The sequence below is a fragment of the Dendropsophus ebraccatus genome, chromosome 8 (assembly GCF_027789765.1).
Source record: "Dendropsophus ebraccatus isolate aDenEbr1 chromosome 8, aDenEbr1.pat, whole genome shotgun sequence".
Lineage (NCBI taxonomy): Eukaryota > Metazoa > Chordata > Amphibia > Anura > Hylidae > Dendropsophus > Dendropsophus ebraccatus.
In genome coordinates, this window is record NC_091461.1 from 81,227,937 (window position 1) to 81,247,526 (window position 19,590).

A 19,590-nucleotide genomic window follows, 5' to 3' on the forward strand; every position below is an offset into this window, starting at 1 on the left:
TTCCGTTCGTAATGACGCTTGTTATACTTTAATAGATCGGACAATTACGCACGCTACGGTATATTATGTTTATTTATTTATTTATTTTTCTGTTTTATTTATATAATGGGAAAGGGGGATGATTTAAACTTTTATTGGGGGAGGGGTTTTGGAGTAGTGTATTGGTGTTTTTAACTTTTTTTTTTTTACACATTTGAAGTCTCTTTGGGGGACTTTTACATTCACTACTTTGATTTCTACACTGACCATTGCTATGCCATAGGCATAGCATTGATCAGTGTTATCGGCGATCTGCTCATTGAGCCTGCCTGTGCAGGCTCAGTGTAGCAGATCGCCGATCGGACCGCACGGAGGCAGGTGAGAGACCTCCGGCGGTCCGTTTTAACGATCGGGACCCCTGCAATCACACTGCGGGGGTCCCGATCAGTAAGTGACAGGGGACTCCCCCTGTCACTTACACTTAAACGCCGCGCCTGCGGCGTTTAAGGGGTTAATGACACACGGGAGCGCGATCGCTACAGCGTGTCATTACCAGTGAGGTCCCCACCTGCTGTGAAGCGCGCTCCGCTCCGGAGCGCACTTCATAGCCGGACAAACACCCAGGATGTAAAGTTACGTCCAGGGTCGTCTGGTGACAGACTTCCATGACGTAACTCTATGTCCTGGGTCGTCTAGGGGTTAATGAATAAGCCATGATGACATCATGTGGCAGAGAGTTCCACAGTCTCACTGTTCTTACAGCAAAGAATTCACGTCTGTGCTGCTGGTGAAACCTTCTTTCCTCTAGACGTAGAGGTTAAAGACCACTAGAAAGATCTCTGTACTGTCCATTCAAATGTTTGTACGTTGCTATCAGATCGCCCCTAAGACGTCTTTTTTCTAAAGTAAATAACCCCAAGTTTGATAACCTGTCTTGGTACTGTAATCCACCTATTCCCTTAGCCCCTTCAAGACCGAGCCCATTGATTCACGAATGTCTGGGTTTAAATTGATGCAATGTCCCTCCCCACCTTCTAAAATTGTCACAGTATTCCATATGTGGTCTGACCAGTGATTTATAAAGAGGCAAAACTATGTTCTCATCTTCAGCATCTATGCTTCTTTTGATGCATCCCATTATTTTATTAGCCTTGGCAGCTGCTGCCTGGCACTGATCACTAAAGTTGAGTTTACTGTCCACCAATACCCCCAGGTCCTTTTTCGAAGCAGTCGTAACCAATGTTTTATTATTTAGCACATACCTGAACTTATTATTTCTAGGGCCCAAATGTATAACCTTACATTTATCCACATTAAACAACATTTGCCATTTCTTTCCAGCTTCTCCAAATTCCCCTGTAATATGATATTATCCTCTATGCTGATTGCTTTACCAAGTTTAGTATCATCTGCAAAAATGAAGATTCTACTCTGCAGCCCCTCATTAATAAATATATTAAAAACCCCTGCGGTACCCCATTAGTAACTGTTACCCAATCAGAGTATGCTCCATCAATCACCACCCTCTGTTTTCTATCACTCAACCAGTTACTCATCCATTTACACACACACACACACACACATTTTTATTATATATATATATATATATATATATATATATATATACATACATACACATATACACACACACACACACGCCTAGTCTTAGCATTCTCATTTTATAGACAAAACTTTCATGTGGCACAGTATCACATGCCTTTGAAAAGTCGAGATACACAATGTCCACATGCCAGTCCCTGACTGACTAAGCGGCCAATCGCTCAGACAGGCCGTGAAGTTGCAGCTAATGTAACAGGTTTTATTTAGCTGCAGATGACATCCAGCGGCAGTGAAAGGGACTCGGGAGCGGCACAACGGAGGCACGGGTGAGTTTATTATTTATTATTTTCTCACCAGCCCCTGCCTGCCGATTTTCAGTTTGGTGGTACACAGTTTCACATTTTTACTTATTGAAACCAAATACTGATACAGTGGGTGAAATGAATACATACATATAAATACATACATATATATATACACACACACACACACACACTAGAAAATGTACCCGGCGCTGCCCGGGTATAAAGTGTCAGTGTGTTAATTAGATTTGTTCTAAGGTGCCCAGGAGGCCAAGCTAAAAGGTATTGTTTCATCTGAGTTAATCAGTGGGATTAGTGTATACCTGTAGTGCATAGTTGGAGGGGGTTCTGTATACCCACAGTGTATAGTTTTTAGGAATCTTGCATATCTGTGGTGCATAGTTGGGGGGGCTGTATACCTGTAGGGTGTAGTTGGGGGGGGGGCTGTATACCTGTAGTGTATAGTTGAGGGAGGTCCAGTGTATAGTTGGTAAAGGTCCTGTATACCTGTACTGTATAGTTTGGAGGTCCTGTATACCTGTAGTATATAGTTGGTGCTGTATACCTGTAATGTATAGTTGGTGGAGGTCTTGTATACCTGTAGTTTATAGTTTGAGGGTCCTGGATACCTGTAGTGTATAATTGGTGGAGGTCTTGTATACCTGTAGTATATAGTTCAGGAGTCCTGTATACCTGTAGTGCATAGTTTGAGAGTTCTGTATAACTGTAGTATAGAGTTGGTGGAGGTCCTGTATACCTGTAGTGTATAGTTTTGGGTTCCTGTAAATCTGTAGTGTATAGTTTGGGGTCCTGTATACCTGTAGTATATAGTTGGTGGAGTTCCTTTATATCTGTAGTGTATAGCTTTGGGGTCCTGTATACCTATAGTATAGAGTTGGTGGAGCTCCTGTATACCTGTAGTGCATAGTTTTGGGTTCCTGTAAATCTGTAGTGTATAGTTTGGGGTCCTGTATACCTGTAGTATATAGTTGGTGGAGGTCCTGTATACCTGTAGTGTACAGTTTGGGGGTCCTGTATACCTGTAGTATAGAGTTGGTGGAGGTCCTGTATACCTGTAGTGTATAGTTTTGAGGTCCTGGTATACCTGTAGTGTATAGTTTGGGTTCCTATATACCTGTAGTATATAATTGGTGGAGTTCCTGTATACCTGTAGTGTACAGTTTGGGGGTCCTGTATACCTGTAGTATAGAGTTGGTGGAGGTCCTGTATACCTGTAGTGTATAGTTTTGAGGTCCTGGTATACCTGTAGTGTATAGTTTTGGGGTCCTGTATACCTGTAGTGTATAGTTTGGGGTCCTGTATACCTTTAGTATAGAGTTGGTGAGGGTGCTGTATACCTGTATTATATAGTTGGTGGAGCTCCTGTATACCTGTAGTGTATAGTTTTGGGTTCCTGTAAACCTGTAGTGTATAGTTTGGGGTCCTGTATACCTGTACTATATAATTGGTGGAGTTCCTGTATACCTGTAGTGTATAGTTTTGGGGTCCTGTATACCTGTAGTATATAGTTGGTAGAGGTCCTGTATACCTGAAGTATATAGTTGGTAGAGGTCCCGTGCACCTGTAGTGTATAGTTTTGGGGTCCTGTATACCTGTAGTGTCCTGTATACCTGCAGGGTCGTATTTACCATTAGGCACCCACGGTCTGGTGCGTAGGGTAGCACCTTGCAGAGGGGCAGTACCCTCCCGTTGAGACTTGCCAGAAAATCTGGTCTTTTCGAGGGGGTATGGCGGTATTGGTCAGTTCTGGTATAGCGGTGTTATCAAGTCATAGTATGGAGGTAATGGTCAGGTCTGGTATGACAGTGTTATCCAGTCACAATGTGGCGGTATTGGTCAGGTCTGGTATGACAGTGTTATCCAGTCACAGTATGGCGGTATTTGTCAGGTTTGGTGTGGCGGTGTTAAAGGACAACTCCGGCAGGACCCCCCCCACCAAAAAAAAACAAACACAGACACACACCATACTCAACATCCCTCCGGTGACGATCGCCACTCCATTCGCCCGCCGTCCTCCTCACCGTCACTGCCGTACGCCGTCCAGCGATGTCTCTGACTTCCGGGTCCTGGGGATGGAAAAGGCTGCCAGTGCGCTTGCGCACCGGCAGCCTTTTCATTGGCTGGAGCGCAACCTCAGCCAATCAGGGCTGAGCAAGCTGGAAGCCATGTGATGCGCTCCAGCCAATGAAAAGGCTGCTGGTGCGCATGTGCACCAGCAGCCTTTTCCGTCCCATTCACTCTCCATGAAGACGCTGAGGAGGAAGAAGACCCGGACCGCCCCCCGACTCTGTCGTCTTCGTCACCAGATGCCGCCCGGGAGAAGAGGACAGTGACGACCGTAATAGGTAATGTATACATTCTTTAACTTCCGGGCGGGGGGGTCGGGGGTGCGAAAGTGGGGGAAGGGGGCCAGACCGGGTATTTAACCACATTACAAAGTTATATAACTTTGTAATGTGTGTTAAATAAGCTAAAAAAAAATTTCGCCGGAGTTGTCCTTTAAATGTGACGTGTGGAGCTGTTACCTACCTATCCTGGTACTAATTGGTGAGAATAGGGCACCTTCAGATTTAGTGCTTAGGGCAGCAGCAGCTGGTAATACTGTCCTATATACATGTACTGTATAGATTGAGTAGAGGGCCCTGTATACATGTACTGTATAGGTGGAGTAGGGGCCCCTGTATACATGTACTGTATAGATGGAGTAGGAGGTCCTGTATACATGTACTGTATAGATTGAGTAGGGGGCCCTGTATACATGTACTGTATAGATTGAGTAGGGGGTCCTGTATATACATGTACTGTATAGATGAAGTATGGGGTCCTGTATATACATGTACTGTATAGATGAGTAGGGGGTCCTGTATACATGTACTGTATAGATGGAGTAGGGGGTCCTGTATACAGTACATGTGCTGTGTAGATGGAGTAGGGGGTCCTGTATACAGTACATGTACTGTATAGATGGAGTAGGGGGTCCTGTATACATGTACTGTATAGATGGAGTAGGGGGTCCTGTATACATGTACTGTATAGATGGAGTTGGGGGCCCTGTGTACATGTACTGTATAAATGGAGTAGGAGGTCCTGTATACATGTACTGTATAGATGGAGTAGGGGCCCTGTGTACATGTACTATATAGATGGAGTAGGGGGTCTAACAGTTATTTCTGTGGATGTTGTGAGGCAGCTGCCCTAGCAACCATTGCTCCCTGTGAAAATAAAAGCAGTAATCCTATTGGTTGCTAAGGCTCCCAACTGCCGTTAACTGCTGGAGACATGCAGTAAATTATATCACCTGTGTTTGCAGTGTGGACATTTTCCTATTCATCTCTATGGGACGCTGCTCTTCCCCCTCCCCCTCCCCTCCTGTACATCTGGCGGGGACGGGACCTTTGCAATAACCTTCCTGGGTACCCAATGTATATGTGTGCCAAATTTGGGGTTAAACTGTTTTTAAAGGCGTTTGGAAGTCTATACGGGACAGACAGACTTTCATTTTTATTATATATATATATATATATATATATATATATATATATATATTCCTCTAGTCCAAGTATCCAGGGCTGTCAGAGTCGTGGAGTCGGAACAAGTTTTTTGGCTGGAGTCGGAAAAAATGTACCAACTCAGACTCCAGCTTTAAAAAAATAAAATGAAATCTTAGAACAATTTAAAATTTAGTTTTGATATTAATTTTATAAGATTTGCTCATCAATATATATTATGAGCAACATTCTAATAGGATACTGGACCTATTAGATAAGGGTGGTCGAGGAAAAGTTGTCGGTTACTATTTGGCAGTTTGTTTCTGAGCTGGAAGAGTCCATTGTGTGGGGGGAGATCTGTGCTGTTCTCTTCCTGGATGCTGGATGACTGTATATGAGGAACAGTGTAATATGAAGATATCCTGTGTAATATAGAGAAGGAGGAGGAGAAGAGATAAGTAGTGTAGCAGTAGCCTCTGTTCTCAGTGTGGTGTTTTTCTTCAGTGTTCTATGGCTGCAGCTGTGTGTGTGTATGTCTGTGTGTGCTATGGCTGCAGCAGGCTGTGTGTGTGTGTGTGTGCGCGCGCTATGGCTGCAGCAGGCTGTGTGTGTTCACGCTATGGCTGCAGCAGGCTGTGTGTGTGTGTGTGTGTGTGCTATGGCTGCAGCTGTGTGTGTGTGTGTGTGTGTGTGTGTGTGTGTGTGTATGTGTATGGTATGGCATGCTCCCACACCCACAGTGACCTCTCTATATGACTATGTGTGACTTCTTTATATCACTATGTGTGACCCCCTCTATATCACTATGGCTGACCTCTATATTACAGTGATCTGGAATTGTTAGCAGTGTTTCTGTGTGTATGGTGAATATTTAGTTAGAAACATAGAAGACTGTCAGCAGGAAAAGACCACCTGCTCCATCTAGTCTAGTTCTGAGTTGTTCAGGACATGGAGGCTTGAGACTTCCCTCAGAAGTTGCCCCAGGATCACGTAGGACATTAGGGAGAAGCTACTGAGCCAGTGTGATAAATAACTCCCCTGGTATACAGTATGACTGGACATTTATGAAGGAGCAGGAATTGGACCTGATAAAATTTAGGAGTTGGAGTTGCGGCTTACTCACTCCACGGCCCTGCAAGCATCCTCCATTTTATAGACCAACCCTTTCATGCGGCACAGTATGAAAAGTATCTTTGAAAAGTCGAGATACACAATGTCCACAGCCTCCCCTAGGTCCAGTCTATAACTTACCTCTTCATAGAAGCCGATCAGATTAGTCTGACAGGACTGATCCCTCATAAATCCATGCTGGTGCAGTGTCATAAAATTATTTTCATTAAGATACTCCAATATAGAATCTCTTACAAACCCCTCAAATACTATTATAGATGTTAGCACAAGACCAAAAAAGTGAGACTGTATCCAATAAATCCCGCCCCCCCCCACAACCACTTGTACCATCTGTTTGATGGTACCGGATTAGTGCCTTGGTCTGCAGCAGCTGAGTCAATGAGGTGTAGCCAAGAGCGTCCGTGCCCTAGGCCTGAGAGATGCATCTCCTTTCTTTCTCCACACCCTCTTTATCATTAGCAACGCCCACGGACAGGATTTATCCTATTTATCGCTTGAAGAGTCACTGTCGTTGAAATTTTTTTTGCAGAAATTAATAGTACAGGCGATTTTAAGAAACTTTGTAATTGGGGTTTATTAGCCGTAAAAAGAATTTTTATCATGAAAAAGCAGTTTGAAGCTCTCCCCCTGTCTTCATTGTTCTCCTATAGAGAGACGGAAATGAGACACCAAAGCAGGACAACAAAGAGTTAATTAAAAGCTACATAACCCAGCTATCTCCTCTGATGTCATCACAGACCTCTGTAACCTCTGAATAGCTCCCCCGCTGAGTAATCCTTTGTTTGACATTTCTCCTCCGTCTCTTGTCCCCCCTCCCCTCTTCATAGAACAGACAGGACGCGTCTGATTGAGATTTCCTGATTCTAAGCAGTGGATGACAGAAAGGAGTGGAGGGGGGGGGGAGACCTGGGAAAAGGCTTTTTAAATGCAGATAATGGCATATTTGCCTAATAAACCCAATTAAAGTTTCTTAAAATCGCCTGGACTATTGATTTCTTAAATAAATAAAAAAAAATCACGACAGTGACTCTTTAAGCAGTGTGCATGTGCCATGGTGATCCAAAGACCTGTTTAGATAAGCAATGAATAGGATAAATTCTGCCAGGGGATGTTGCTAATGACAAAGAGGGCGGGGAGGAAGCAGGCTGATGTGGTCCTCCAACCAGGTGTTCATTATAGATTTTTAATTAAAAAAGTCTGTATTGGCAACATGTATTTTTTCTGTCTGTATGCTGCAAAGACTTTTGTTTCCTGGTTAAAAACTACCTTCAGTGCTTCCCCAAAAATAAGAAAGTGTCTAATATTAATTTTTGCTCCCAAAGAGGCATAATGGGGGAGATTTATCAAACATGGTGTAAAGTGAAACTGGCTCAGTTGCCCCTAGCAACCAATCAGATTCCACCTTTCATTTTCCAAAGAGTCTGTGAGGAGTGAAAGGTGGAATCTGATTGGTTGCTAGGGGCAACTGAGCCAGTTTCACTTTGCACCATGTTTGATAAATCTCCCCCAATGTCTTTTTTTCAGGGGATGTCTTATTTTTCCCACCGATATTTCACACTTATTGTCGAACAAATAAAATGAATATTTATTATATACTGTACAATAGTTGTCATCACAAACCAGCATAACTAGACATAACCCTGGTAGCGTTTTTTCCCTTCACTGACACATAAATTTATCTTTTTAATACAGTGGAAAAAATATAAATTTTAAAGAAAAGAGTTGAAATGTTAAAGGAAGAGTTGCAGTGACACAGATTTTTCCAAATAATTTGTAAAGAACTTTACCTCAACAGATGTGACACCTGGCTGCTGACCAATGAGAACACTGCCATCCTCCTCTAATCGTGCAGTGCGCTGATCTCGGATAACAGCCTGACTTCTAACCAGAGGAGATACATCCAACATCCAGTCAGAACCCAACAGATAGGTCAGCTGATTGCCTCCATCCATGGAATGTGCCACAAAGTAGGCTAGAAAACGCACTAGAGCTCTTTGATACTGGGGATAGCAATTTTGACTCCTTGGATCTGAGCTAGGTCTACGATATTCTTCATTTTCATTTTCCATACCATTTCCTAAAGATCTGAAAGACACAAGTTTTGTACTTTTTTTTAATTAAAGGGAAACCATCAGGTTAGGCTAATCTAACCTTCTGATAGCCCTGTAATGCACACAGGGCACCGAGGAGGAAGGCATGTCTCTTACCTTCCTCCTAGGCGCCATTCCTGTGCAGTTAGTAGTTAAATGAACGGCCCGGAGCGCTTGTAGGAGCGCTGCCCCGCCCCCATAGCCCACCCACTCCATTGATTACACAGGTCAACAAAAAAAAATAAAAAATTACTGGTGTCCAAAATATTTTAATGATTTTGGGGTATTTTTGGGGTGCTGATTCTGAATATGCTATCAGTTTTGCCAGATTGGCTCAAGTTTTTTTCATGTCTTGTTCATTTTTGAAGATTACTTTCTAAAACTAGTTAAAATAAACTAAAATCAACATTTACTTTGTAAAATTTATTGTATTCATGACAATAGCAATAAAGTTAATGCGCGTGTAGCAAACTACGTCTTTTTTTTTTTACACATTTCACGAAAATTCTCAAAAACTTGAGCCAATCTGGCAAAACTGATGACATATTCAGAATCAGCACCCCAAAGTTACCCTAGATTCGTTGAAATATCTTTGGCCCCAAAAATGCTGTTGACCTGTGTTATCATTAGATGGAGCGGGATCGCTTGGTGTGATGGGGGTATGGCAGTGCTAATAGTTGTCCTTTAACCCCTTGCCTCCGCAGACTGTTTTGGCCTTAATGGCCAGGGCCTATTTTTCAAATCTGGCCTGTGTCTCTTTATGTAGTTATAATTCTGCGATGCTTTTAACTATCGCGGTTATTCTGAGACAGTTTTTTCGTGACATATTCATCTTTATGTTTGTGGTAAACGTTGATTGATACAATCAGCAGTTTTTTGTGAAAAACACAACATTTGTGCAAAAAATTTGAAAAATGTATGTTTCTTTATCTTCAAAACTCTCTTTTCCTAAGAAAGATAGGCATGCCACATGAACTAATTATTAATGCAACATCTACAACATGTCTACTTTATGGTGACGTCATTTGGTGAACGTCCTTTTTCTTGTTAGGATGTTAGAGTGCTTTGAAATTTTGCAGTGATTTTTCAAATTTTCAGGAAAATGTCAAATTCTGATTTCATTAGGGATCAGTCCAGTTCTGAAGTGGATTTGTGGGGCCTGTATGTTAGTTACCCCAATAAATCTCTCCACTGTAAAAATTGCACCCCTCAAAGTATTCAAAGTGACATTTTATAAGTTTTTTAACCCTTTAGATTTTTCACAGAAATGTAAGCAAGTTGGAGGGGAATTTTAACATTTTAATTTTTTTGGCAGATATTCCATTTTAATCCATTTTTTTCCTCTAACCCAGCAAATACTAACTGAGAAATACCACTCTCTATTTATTCCCCTTATACCAATGTTTCTAGAAATCCCCCATATGTGTCCGCAGTGCATCACCAGACTCAACCACAGGCCTCAGACATGACAGAGACCTGGTGAATTTTGGGGCCTTTTTTAATTTCAGGTTTTTTTTATACCCATTATACCATGTCACGGAGGCCTTGGGGTGCCATAATCTTTGTGTAAGACAAGTTGACGTTTCCATCGATACCATTCGGGGGGGACATGTGACACCCTGATAATTTTTTAATAAGTTTTTATGAGGTGGTATGAATAAAAATCTCCATTGAGCAGCAGTTTTTCAACATTTTTTTGTACTTCGTTCACTATACGTCACATATGACATGTTATCGTTATTCGTCAGGTCGGTACAATTACAGTGATATCCATGTTATATAGCTTTTGTTATAGTTTATGGCATTTATACTATAAAAACTGTTTATGTCTTGCATATTGTAAGAGTGGTAATATTTTAATTTTTTAACCAATGGAGTTATGTGAGGGCCTTTTTTTTGCGGCATAAGCTAACATATTTAGTGCTACACCTTTTGGGTACATGTGACTTTTTTATAGGTTTTTCCTTTATTTTTTAGGGTGCGGGATTAACAAAAAGTTGTCATTTTTGTTAGTTTTTTAATTATTTTTTTAATGGCAATAAACGGGTGGAATAATTAATGTAACGGGTTAATAGACGGGGTCATTACGGACGCGGCGATACCAAATATGTGTATCTCATTTATAAGGGATCATTTATAAAGAGGGATGAGGAATGTGTATATATATACATATATACATATACATATATATACATATTTATTTTAATTATTTATTTATGATGTATTTATTTCATTTCTTTATTGTAATTAATTATTTCTTTATGTATGTATGTATGTATGTATGTGTTTAGTGTTTTTTTTTTACTTTCACTTTTTCACATCTATAATGGATTACAGCACATGATCAGTGCTGTAATGCATTATATATTGAACTAGAAAATGTACCCGGCGCTGCCCGGGTATAAAGTGTCAGTGTCCTGTATACCTGCAGGGTCGTATTTACCATTAGGCACCCATGGTCTGGTGTGTAGGGTAGCACCTTGCAGAGGGGCAGTACCCTCCTGTTCAGACTTGCCAGAAAATCTGGTGTCTTTTCGAGGGGGGTATGGCGGTATTGGTCTGGTATAGCGGTGTTTTCCAGTCACAGTATGGCGGTATTGGTCAGGTCTGGTATGGCAGTGTTATTCAGTCACAGTGTGTCGGTATTGGTCATGACTGGTATGGCGGTGTTATCCAGTCACAGTATGGCGGTATTGGTCATGACTGGTATGGCGGTGTTATCCAGTCACAGTATGGCGGTATTGGTCAGGTCTGGTGTGGCTGTGTTATCCAGTCACAGTATGGCGGTATTGGTCAGGTCTGGTATGGCAGTGTTATTCAGTAAAGTGTGTCGGTATTGGTCAGGTCTGGTATGGCGGTGTTATCCAGTCACAGTACGGCGGTATTGGTCAGGTCTGGTGTGGCGGTGTTCTCCAGTCACAATATGGCGCTATTGGTCAGGTCTGGTATAGTGGTGTTATCCAGTCACAGTATGGCGGTATTGGTCAGGTGTGGTATGGCAGTGTTATCCAGTCACAGTTTGGCGGTATTGGTCAGGTGTGGTATGACAGTGTTATCCAGTGAGAATATGGCGGTATTGGTCAGGTCTGGTGTGGCAGTGTTACCCAGTCACAGTATGGCGGTACTGGTCAGGTCTGAGATGACAGTGTTATCCAGCACAGTATGGCGGTATTGGTCAGGTCTGGTGTGGCAGTGTTACCCAGTCACAGTATGGCGGTATTGGTCAGGTCTGGTATGGCAGTGTTATCCAGTCACAGTGTGGCAATATTGGTCAGGTGTGTTATGACAGTGTTATCCAGCACAGTATGGCGGTATTGGTCAGGTCTGGTATGGCAGTGTTATCCAGTCACAGTATGGTTGTATTGGTCAGGTCTGGTATGGCAGTGTTATCCAGTCACAGTGTGGCGGTATTGGTCAGGTCTGGTATGGCAGTGTTATCCAGTCACAGTGTGGCGGTATTGGTCAGGTCTGGTATGGAGGTGTTACCCAGTCACAGTGTGGCGGTATTGGTCAGGTCTGGTATGGCAGTGTTATCCAGTCACAGTATGGCGGTATTGGTCAGGTCTGGTGTGGCGGTGTTACCCAGTCACAGTTTGGTATACCTGTCCTGTAGTGCCCTGTATATACATGTACTGTATAGATGGAGTAGGGGGTCCTGTATACATGTACAGTATAGATGGAGTAGGGGGTTCTGTATATATATGTACTGTATAGATGGAGTAGGGGTTTCTGTATATACATGTACTGTATACATGGAGTAGGGGGCCCTGTATATACATGTACTGTATAGTTGGCGTAGGGGGTCCTGTATATACATGTACTGTATAGATGGAGTAGGGGGTCCTGTATATACATGTACTGTATAGATGGAGTAGGGGGTCCTGTATATACATGTACTGTATAGATGGAGTAGGGGCTCCTGTATATACATGTACTGTATAGATGGAGTAGGGGCTCCTGTATATACATGTACTGTATAGATGGAGTAGGGGGTCCTGTATATACATGTACTGTATAGATGGAGTAGGGGGTTCTGTATATATATGTACTGTATAGATGGAGTAGGGGCTCCTGTATATACATGTACTGTATAGATGGAGTAGGGGCTCCTGTATATACATGTACTGTATGGATGGAGTAGGGGGTCCTGTATATACATGTACTGTATAGATGGAGTAGGGGGTCCTGTATATACATGTACTGTATAGATGGAGTAGGGGGTCCTGTTTATACATGTACTGTATAGATGGAGTAGGGGGCCCTGTATATACATGTACTGTATAGATGGAGTAGGGGGCCCTGTATATACATGTACTGTATAGATGGAGTAGGGGGTCCTGTATATACATGTACTGTATAGATGGAGTAGGGGGCCCTGTATATACATGTACTGTATAGATGGAGTAGGAGGTCCTGTATATACATGTACTGTATAGATGGAGTAGGGGGCCCTGTATATACATGTACTGTATAGATGGAGTAGGAGGTCCTGTATATACATGTACTGTATAGATGGAGTAGGGGGTCCTGTATATACATGTACTGTATAGATGGAGTAGGGGGTCTACCAGTTATTACTGTGGATGTTGTGAGGCAGCTTCCCTAGCAACCATTGCTCCCTGTGAAAATGAAAGCAGTAATCCTATTGGTTGCTAAGGCTCCAACTGCCGTGTCTGCTGCAGCTAATTATATCACCTGTGTTTGCAGTGAGGAGATTTTCCAATTCATCTCTATGGGGCGCCTCTCTTTCCCCTCCCCCTCCCCTCCTGTACATCTGGCGGGGACGGGACCTTCGCAATAACCTTCCCGGTCACCCAATGTATCTGTGTGCCAAATTTGGGGTCAAACGGTTCAGGCGTTTGGAAGTCTATAGAGGACAGACAGACAGACAGACAGAAGGACAGAAGGACAGACAGACAGACAGACAGACTTTGATTTTTATGATATAGATGATCTGTCAGAGTTACACTGACAGATCATTCAAATGATCAGGTCCCTGCCTCAGTGCAGGGGCTTGATCATTAGAAATCATAGCAGCCCAGACGCACTGGGAAGCGTCTGGGTTGCTATGGTTACCCTCCCGGAGTCGCGCGATTGCCCGACCGGATCCGGGAGGGGGAGAGAAAGTGCAGAGGGAGAAGGGGGAGCACGGGGAGGTGGCGGCCACACGGGGGGCTCGGCGGGCTCAGCAGCAGAGACGGGCAGCCTGGGGGAGCGCAACAGCGTGCGCCGCAGCTTCCTCCCAAGCACCCGATCGGCAGGGGGGGCAGCTCAAGATGGGGGAGCACGAGGAGGGGGCGGCCACACGGGGGAGCACGGAGAGGGGGCGGCCACAGAGAAGGGGAGCCTGGGGGGAGCGTAGCAGCATGTGCCGCAGCCTCCTCCCAGGCACCCGATCGGCTGAGGTAAGCATATCTCCCCATAGATGCTTCGGTCGCGCCGACCGCGGCGTCTATGGGGTTAACTGCTCAGGGGGAGCGCGGCTCCTCTCTGGGCAGTGGCAGCGGGAGGAGGCTGTGTGACACAGCCTCCTCCCACTGCCCGATCTCAACTAGAGAAAGAGGGGGGAGGCAGGGAATGCATGACGTCCAGGGTTGTCATGATGCGTTCTGGCACTGCTTTTCATGACGTCCCTGTACGTCATATTGGGGGAAGGGGTTAACACTGTAACTAAAAAAAAAAAGTTAACATTCAACATATTTAAAGGAGAAGTCCCACACAAGGGACAAAACACAGGCAGGCAGGGGAGTGGAGGGAAAAAATAAAGCACTTTAACTTACCTGTGCTTGTGCCTTGTAGCACTGCTCTGGGGCCCCATTCCCAGTCACCGGTGTCCTGAAGCTCTGCTAACTGCAATGTCACGTGCCCGGCTGAATTATTGCCCGCTCAGCCAATCAGTGACTGGGACGGGACCTCATCCCAGTCCCTGACTGACTGAGTGGCCAATCGCTCAGACAGGGCGTAAAGTTGCAGCTAGCAGAGAAGTTACAGCTAATGAGACATACCGTTTTTTTTTAGCTGCAGATGACATCCAGCGGCGGTGAAAGGGACTCGGGAGAGGCACAAAGGAGACACGGATGAGTTTACATGTTTATCATTTTCTCACCAGCCCCTGCCTGCCGATTTTCAGTTTGGTGGGTCTTCTCTTTTAAAGAGTCACTGTCGTTAATTTTTTTGCAGAAATCAATAGTCCAGGCGATTTTAAGAAACTTTGTAATTGGGTTTATTAGACAAATATGCCATTATCTGCATGTAAAAAGCCTCTCCTCTCCTCTCTGTCATCCACTGCTCAGAATCAGGAAATCTCGACTTTTTTTTCATCAGTCGGATCTGTCTGGTCTATGAAGAGGGGAGGGGGGAGGGGGAAGGAGCGAGATTAGCGGGCAGCTGAGAGCAGAGAACAAAGGATTGCTCAGCAGGGGACCTATTCACAGTGCTATTCAGAGGTCAGAGAGGTCAGTGGTGACTGTCAGAGGTAAAAGCCTGTGATGTGAATGTAAATAAACTCTTTGTTGTCCTGTTTTGCTGCCTTTACTTTCTCTCTCCATAGAAAAACCATAAAGACAGGGAGAGAGCTTCAAACTGCTTTTTCATGATAAAAATTCATTTTTTCGGCTAATAAATCCAATTACAAAGCTTCTTAAAATTTTTATTGCAGAAATCAATAGTACAGGCAATTTTAACGACAGTGACACTTTAACCCCTTCGTGCTGCAGCTAGTTTGGGCCTTAATGACCAGGCTAATTTTTCAAAATCTGACCTGTCTCACTTTATGCTCTTATAGCTCAGTGATGCTTTAACGTATGCTAGCGATTCTGAGACTGTTTTTTCGTGACATATGGCACTTTATGTTAGTGGCAAAATTTGGTCACTATTTTGTGTGTTTTTTGTGAAAAACATCAAAATATCATGAAAAATTTAAAAAATTAGCATTTTATGAACTTTGAAATTCTCTGCTGCTAAAAAAAGAAAGTCGTAGCACATAAATTAGTTACTAAGTCACATTACCAATATGTCTTCTTTATTCTGGCATAATTTGGTAAACATATTTTACTTTTTTAGGTTACAAACCCACTTGCTGGATCTGCAGCGAGTCTCCTTGCTGCGTTTTTGCAGGGAGACTCGCTGCAGATCCCGGCCCTATACTTTCAATAGCAGAGAAACTGCTGTACATCCCTGCTGCGATTTTGTCTGCAGCCCGCCCCATTAACCCCCCGGCCGCCGGACATTATACATTTCCGGGTCCCCGTTCCTGCTTGCTTCGGGGCTCCCGGTGTCTTCACGGCCCGCCCGGCCAATCAGTGCGCTGCGGGGGGGACGCGCACTGATTGGCCGGGCGGAATGTGACGGGAGCCGCTGAAGCAAGCAGGAGCCGGGATCAGGTAATGTATATCCTGCCCGCCCCCCTGCAGCCCCCATCGACCCCAGCCCCCGGCCGCACGATCGCCCCCAGCCCCCGGCCGCACGATCGCCCCCAGCCCCGCAGCCCCCGGCTGCACAATCGCCCCCAGCCCCCGGCCGCACGATCGCCCCCAGCGGGCGATCGTGCGGTCGGGGGCTGCAGGGCTGCAGGCGATCGTGGGGCCGGGGGCTGCGGGGCTGGGGGCGATAGTGCGGCCGGGGGCTGGGGGCGATCGTGCGGCCGGGGGCTGCGGGGCTGGGGGCGATCGTGCGGCCGGGGGCGATATACATTACCTGATCCCGGCTCCTACTTGCTTCAGCGGCTCCCGGCACGTTCCGCCTGGCCAATCAGTGCCGTGAAGACACCGGGAGCCCCGAAGCAAGCAGGACCGGGGACCGGGTAATGTATAATGTCCGGCGGCCGGGGGGTTAATGGGGCGGGCTGCAGACAAAATCGCAGCAGGGATGTACGAGTTTCTCTGCTATTGAAAGTATAGGGCCGGGATCTGCAGCGAGTCTCCCTGCAAAAATGCAGCAAGGAGACTTGCTGCAGATCCGGCAAGTGGGTTTGTAACCTTAGGGTGTTATGGGGCTTAGAAATGTATCAGCAAATTATCACATTTTCGTGAAACTGATTTTTTTAGGGACCAGTTCTTTTTTTAAATGGATTTAGAAGTCTGGTATCCTGAAAACCCCCATAAGTGACCCCATTTTGTAAACTACACACCTTAAAGAATTAATCTAGGGGTATAATGAGCATTTTAACCCTACAGGGGCTGGAGGAAAGTATTCACAATTAGGCAGTAAAAAAAATGTAAAATTTTAATTTTCCAATAATATATACGTTTAGATTAACCCCTTGCCTCCGCAGCCTGTTTTGGCCTTAATGACCAGGCTCATTTTTCAAAATCTGACCTGTCTCACTTTATGCGCTTATAGCTCAGTGATGCTTTAACGTATGCTAGCGATTCTGAGATTGTTTTTTTGTCACATATGGCACTTTATATTAGTGGCAAAATTTGGTCACTACTTTGTGTGTTTTTTGTGAAAAACATCAAAATATCATGAAAAATTTGAAAATTTTGCATTTTATGAACTTCTGAAATTCTCTGCTTCTAAAAAAGGAAGTCATAGCACATAAATTAGTTACTAAATCACATTACCAATATGTCCTCTTTATTCTTACATAATTTGGGAAACATATTTTACTTTTTTAGGCTGTTATGGGGCTTAGAAATTTATTAGCAAATTATCACATTTTGTGAAAGTTTCCAAAACTGATTTTTTTTTTAGGGACCAGTTCTTTTTTTAAGTTGATTTAGGAGGCTAGTATACTGGAAACCCCCATAAGTGACCCCATTTTGGAAACTAGACACCTTAAAGAATTAATCTAGGGGTATAATGAGCATTTTAACCCTACAGGGGCTGGAGGAAAGTATTCACAATTAGGCCTTAAAGAAATCGAAAATTTTAATTTTCCAATAATATATATGTTTAGATTAAAGTTTCTCCTTTCCAAAAGGAACATGAGAGAATCTGCACCCCACAATTTGTAACACAGGTTCTCTTGAGTACAACGGTACCCCATATATGGGCGTAAACCACTGTATGGGCACACAGCCGGGCTCAGAAGGGAAGGAGCGCCAATTAGCATTTTCAGTGCAGATTTTGCTGAAGAAGTTTCTGAGCGCCAGGTGCGTTTGCAGCGCCCCTGTAGTGTCCGTAGAAGAGAACCCCCCCAAAAGTCACCCCATTTTGGAAAGTACACCCCTCAAAGAATTCATCTTGGGGTGTGGTGACCATTTTGACCCCACAGGTATTAGAGCAAAGTATTTAAAATTAGACAGTAAAAATGAAAAACTCGAATTTTTCCAATAATATGTTCGTTTAGTTTAAAATTTCTCAATTTCACAAGGAACATGAGAGAATCCGCACCCCAAAATTTGTAACGCAGGTTCTCCTGAGTACAACGGTACCCCATATGGGGGCATAAACCACTGTATGAACACACAGCGGGGCTGAGAAGGGAAGGAGCGCCAATTAGCATTTTCAGTTCAGATTTTGCTGAAGAAGTTTCTGAGCGCCAGGTGCGTTTGCAGAGCCCCTGTAGTGTCCGCAGAAGAGAACCCCCCCAAAAGTCACCCCATTTTGGAAAGTTCACCCCTCAAAGAATTCATCTTGGGGTGTGGTGACCATTTTGACCCCACAGGTATTAGAGGAAAGTATTCAAAATAAGACAGTAAAATTGAAAAACTTGAATTTTTCCAATAATATGTTTGTTTAGTTTGAAATTTCTCAATTTCACGAGGAACAGGAGAGAAGCTGCATGCCCAAATCTGTAACGCAGGTTCCCCTGAGTAGAACGGTACCCCATATGTGGGCATAAACCACTGTATGGGCACACAGCGGGGCTCAGAAGGGAAGGAGCGCCAGATTTTGCTGAAGAAGTTTCTGAGCGCCAGGTGCGTTTGCAGTGCCCCTGTAGTGTCAGCAGAAGAGAACCCCCCCAAAAGTCACCCCATTTAGGAAAGTACACCGTTCAAAGAATTCATCTTGGGGTGCAGTGAGCGGTTTGACCCCACAGGTATTAGAGGAAAGTATTCAAAATAAGACAGTAAAAATGAAAAACTCGAATTTTTCCAATATATGTTCGTTTAGTTTAAAATTTCTATATTTCACGAGGAATGGGAGAAAAAATGTACCCCAAAATCTGTAACGCAGGTTCTCCTGAGTACAACAGTACCCCATATGTGGGCATAAACCACTGTATGGGCACACAGCGGGGCTCAGAAGGAAGGGAGCGCCAATTTGCTGGAGCAAAACCGCAGCTAGTAATGGTTATTAGAATAGCGCAGTTACTAAAATACAATAAAAAAATGAGATTACAGGTAATGTGGGGTGGTTACGGATAATCTGGGGTGGTTATGGGCAACCTGCGGTGGTTACGGGCAACCTGCGGTGGTTACGGGCAACGAGGGGTGGTAACGGGCAACGTGGGGTGGTAACGGGCAAAGTGGGGTGGTTACGGATAAACTGAAGTGCTTATAGGTAATCTGGGATGGGAACCTGTAACGTGTGGTGGTCGGGGGCAACGTGCGGTGGTCGGAGGCAACGTGCGGTGGTCGGAGGCAACGTGTGGTGGTCGGAGGCAACGTGTGGTGTTCGGGGGCAACGTGCGGTGGTCGGGGGCAATGTGCGGTGGTCAGAGGCAACGTGCGGTGGTCAGAGGCAACGTGCGGTGGTCAGAGGCAATCTGGGGGGAATTACATGTGATTAGGGGCAACCTGGGGGGGTTACAGACAATCTGCGGTGGTTACGGGCAACATGGGGTGGTTACAGACAATCTGGGGTGGTTACGGATAAACGGAAGTGCTTATAGGTAATCAGGGGTGGGTACATGTAATTTTGGGTGGTTACGGCAATCTGGAGGGGGTCACTGGCAACGTGTGTGAGTTAGAGGCAACGTGCAGTGGTTAGAGGCAACGTGCGGTGGTCACGTGCAATCTGGGGGGTTACGGGCAATCGGGGCTGGTTACGGACCATCTGGAGGGGCTCACTGGCAATTTGGGGTGGTTACAGGCAACGTGCGGTGGTTACGGGCAACGTGCGGTGGTTACG

The 19,590-nt window shown here is 44.6% G+C and overlaps 1 protein-coding gene across 2 annotated transcripts in view; it reads right to left on the reverse strand.

Moving 5' to 3' along the window:
* TMEM132A (transmembrane protein 132A) overlaps positions 1-19,590 on the reverse strand; it is a 244,442-nt gene that overhangs the window by 5,084 nt on the left and 219,768 nt on the right. For both annotated transcript variants that reach the window (XM_069980764.1, XM_069980763.1), the window contains exon 9: positions 8,269-8,566. In XM_069980764.1, coding sequence (XP_069836865.1) covers positions 8,269-8,566 — 298 coding nt within the window. The remainder of the gene's footprint in view (positions 1-8,268; positions 8,567-19,590) is intronic.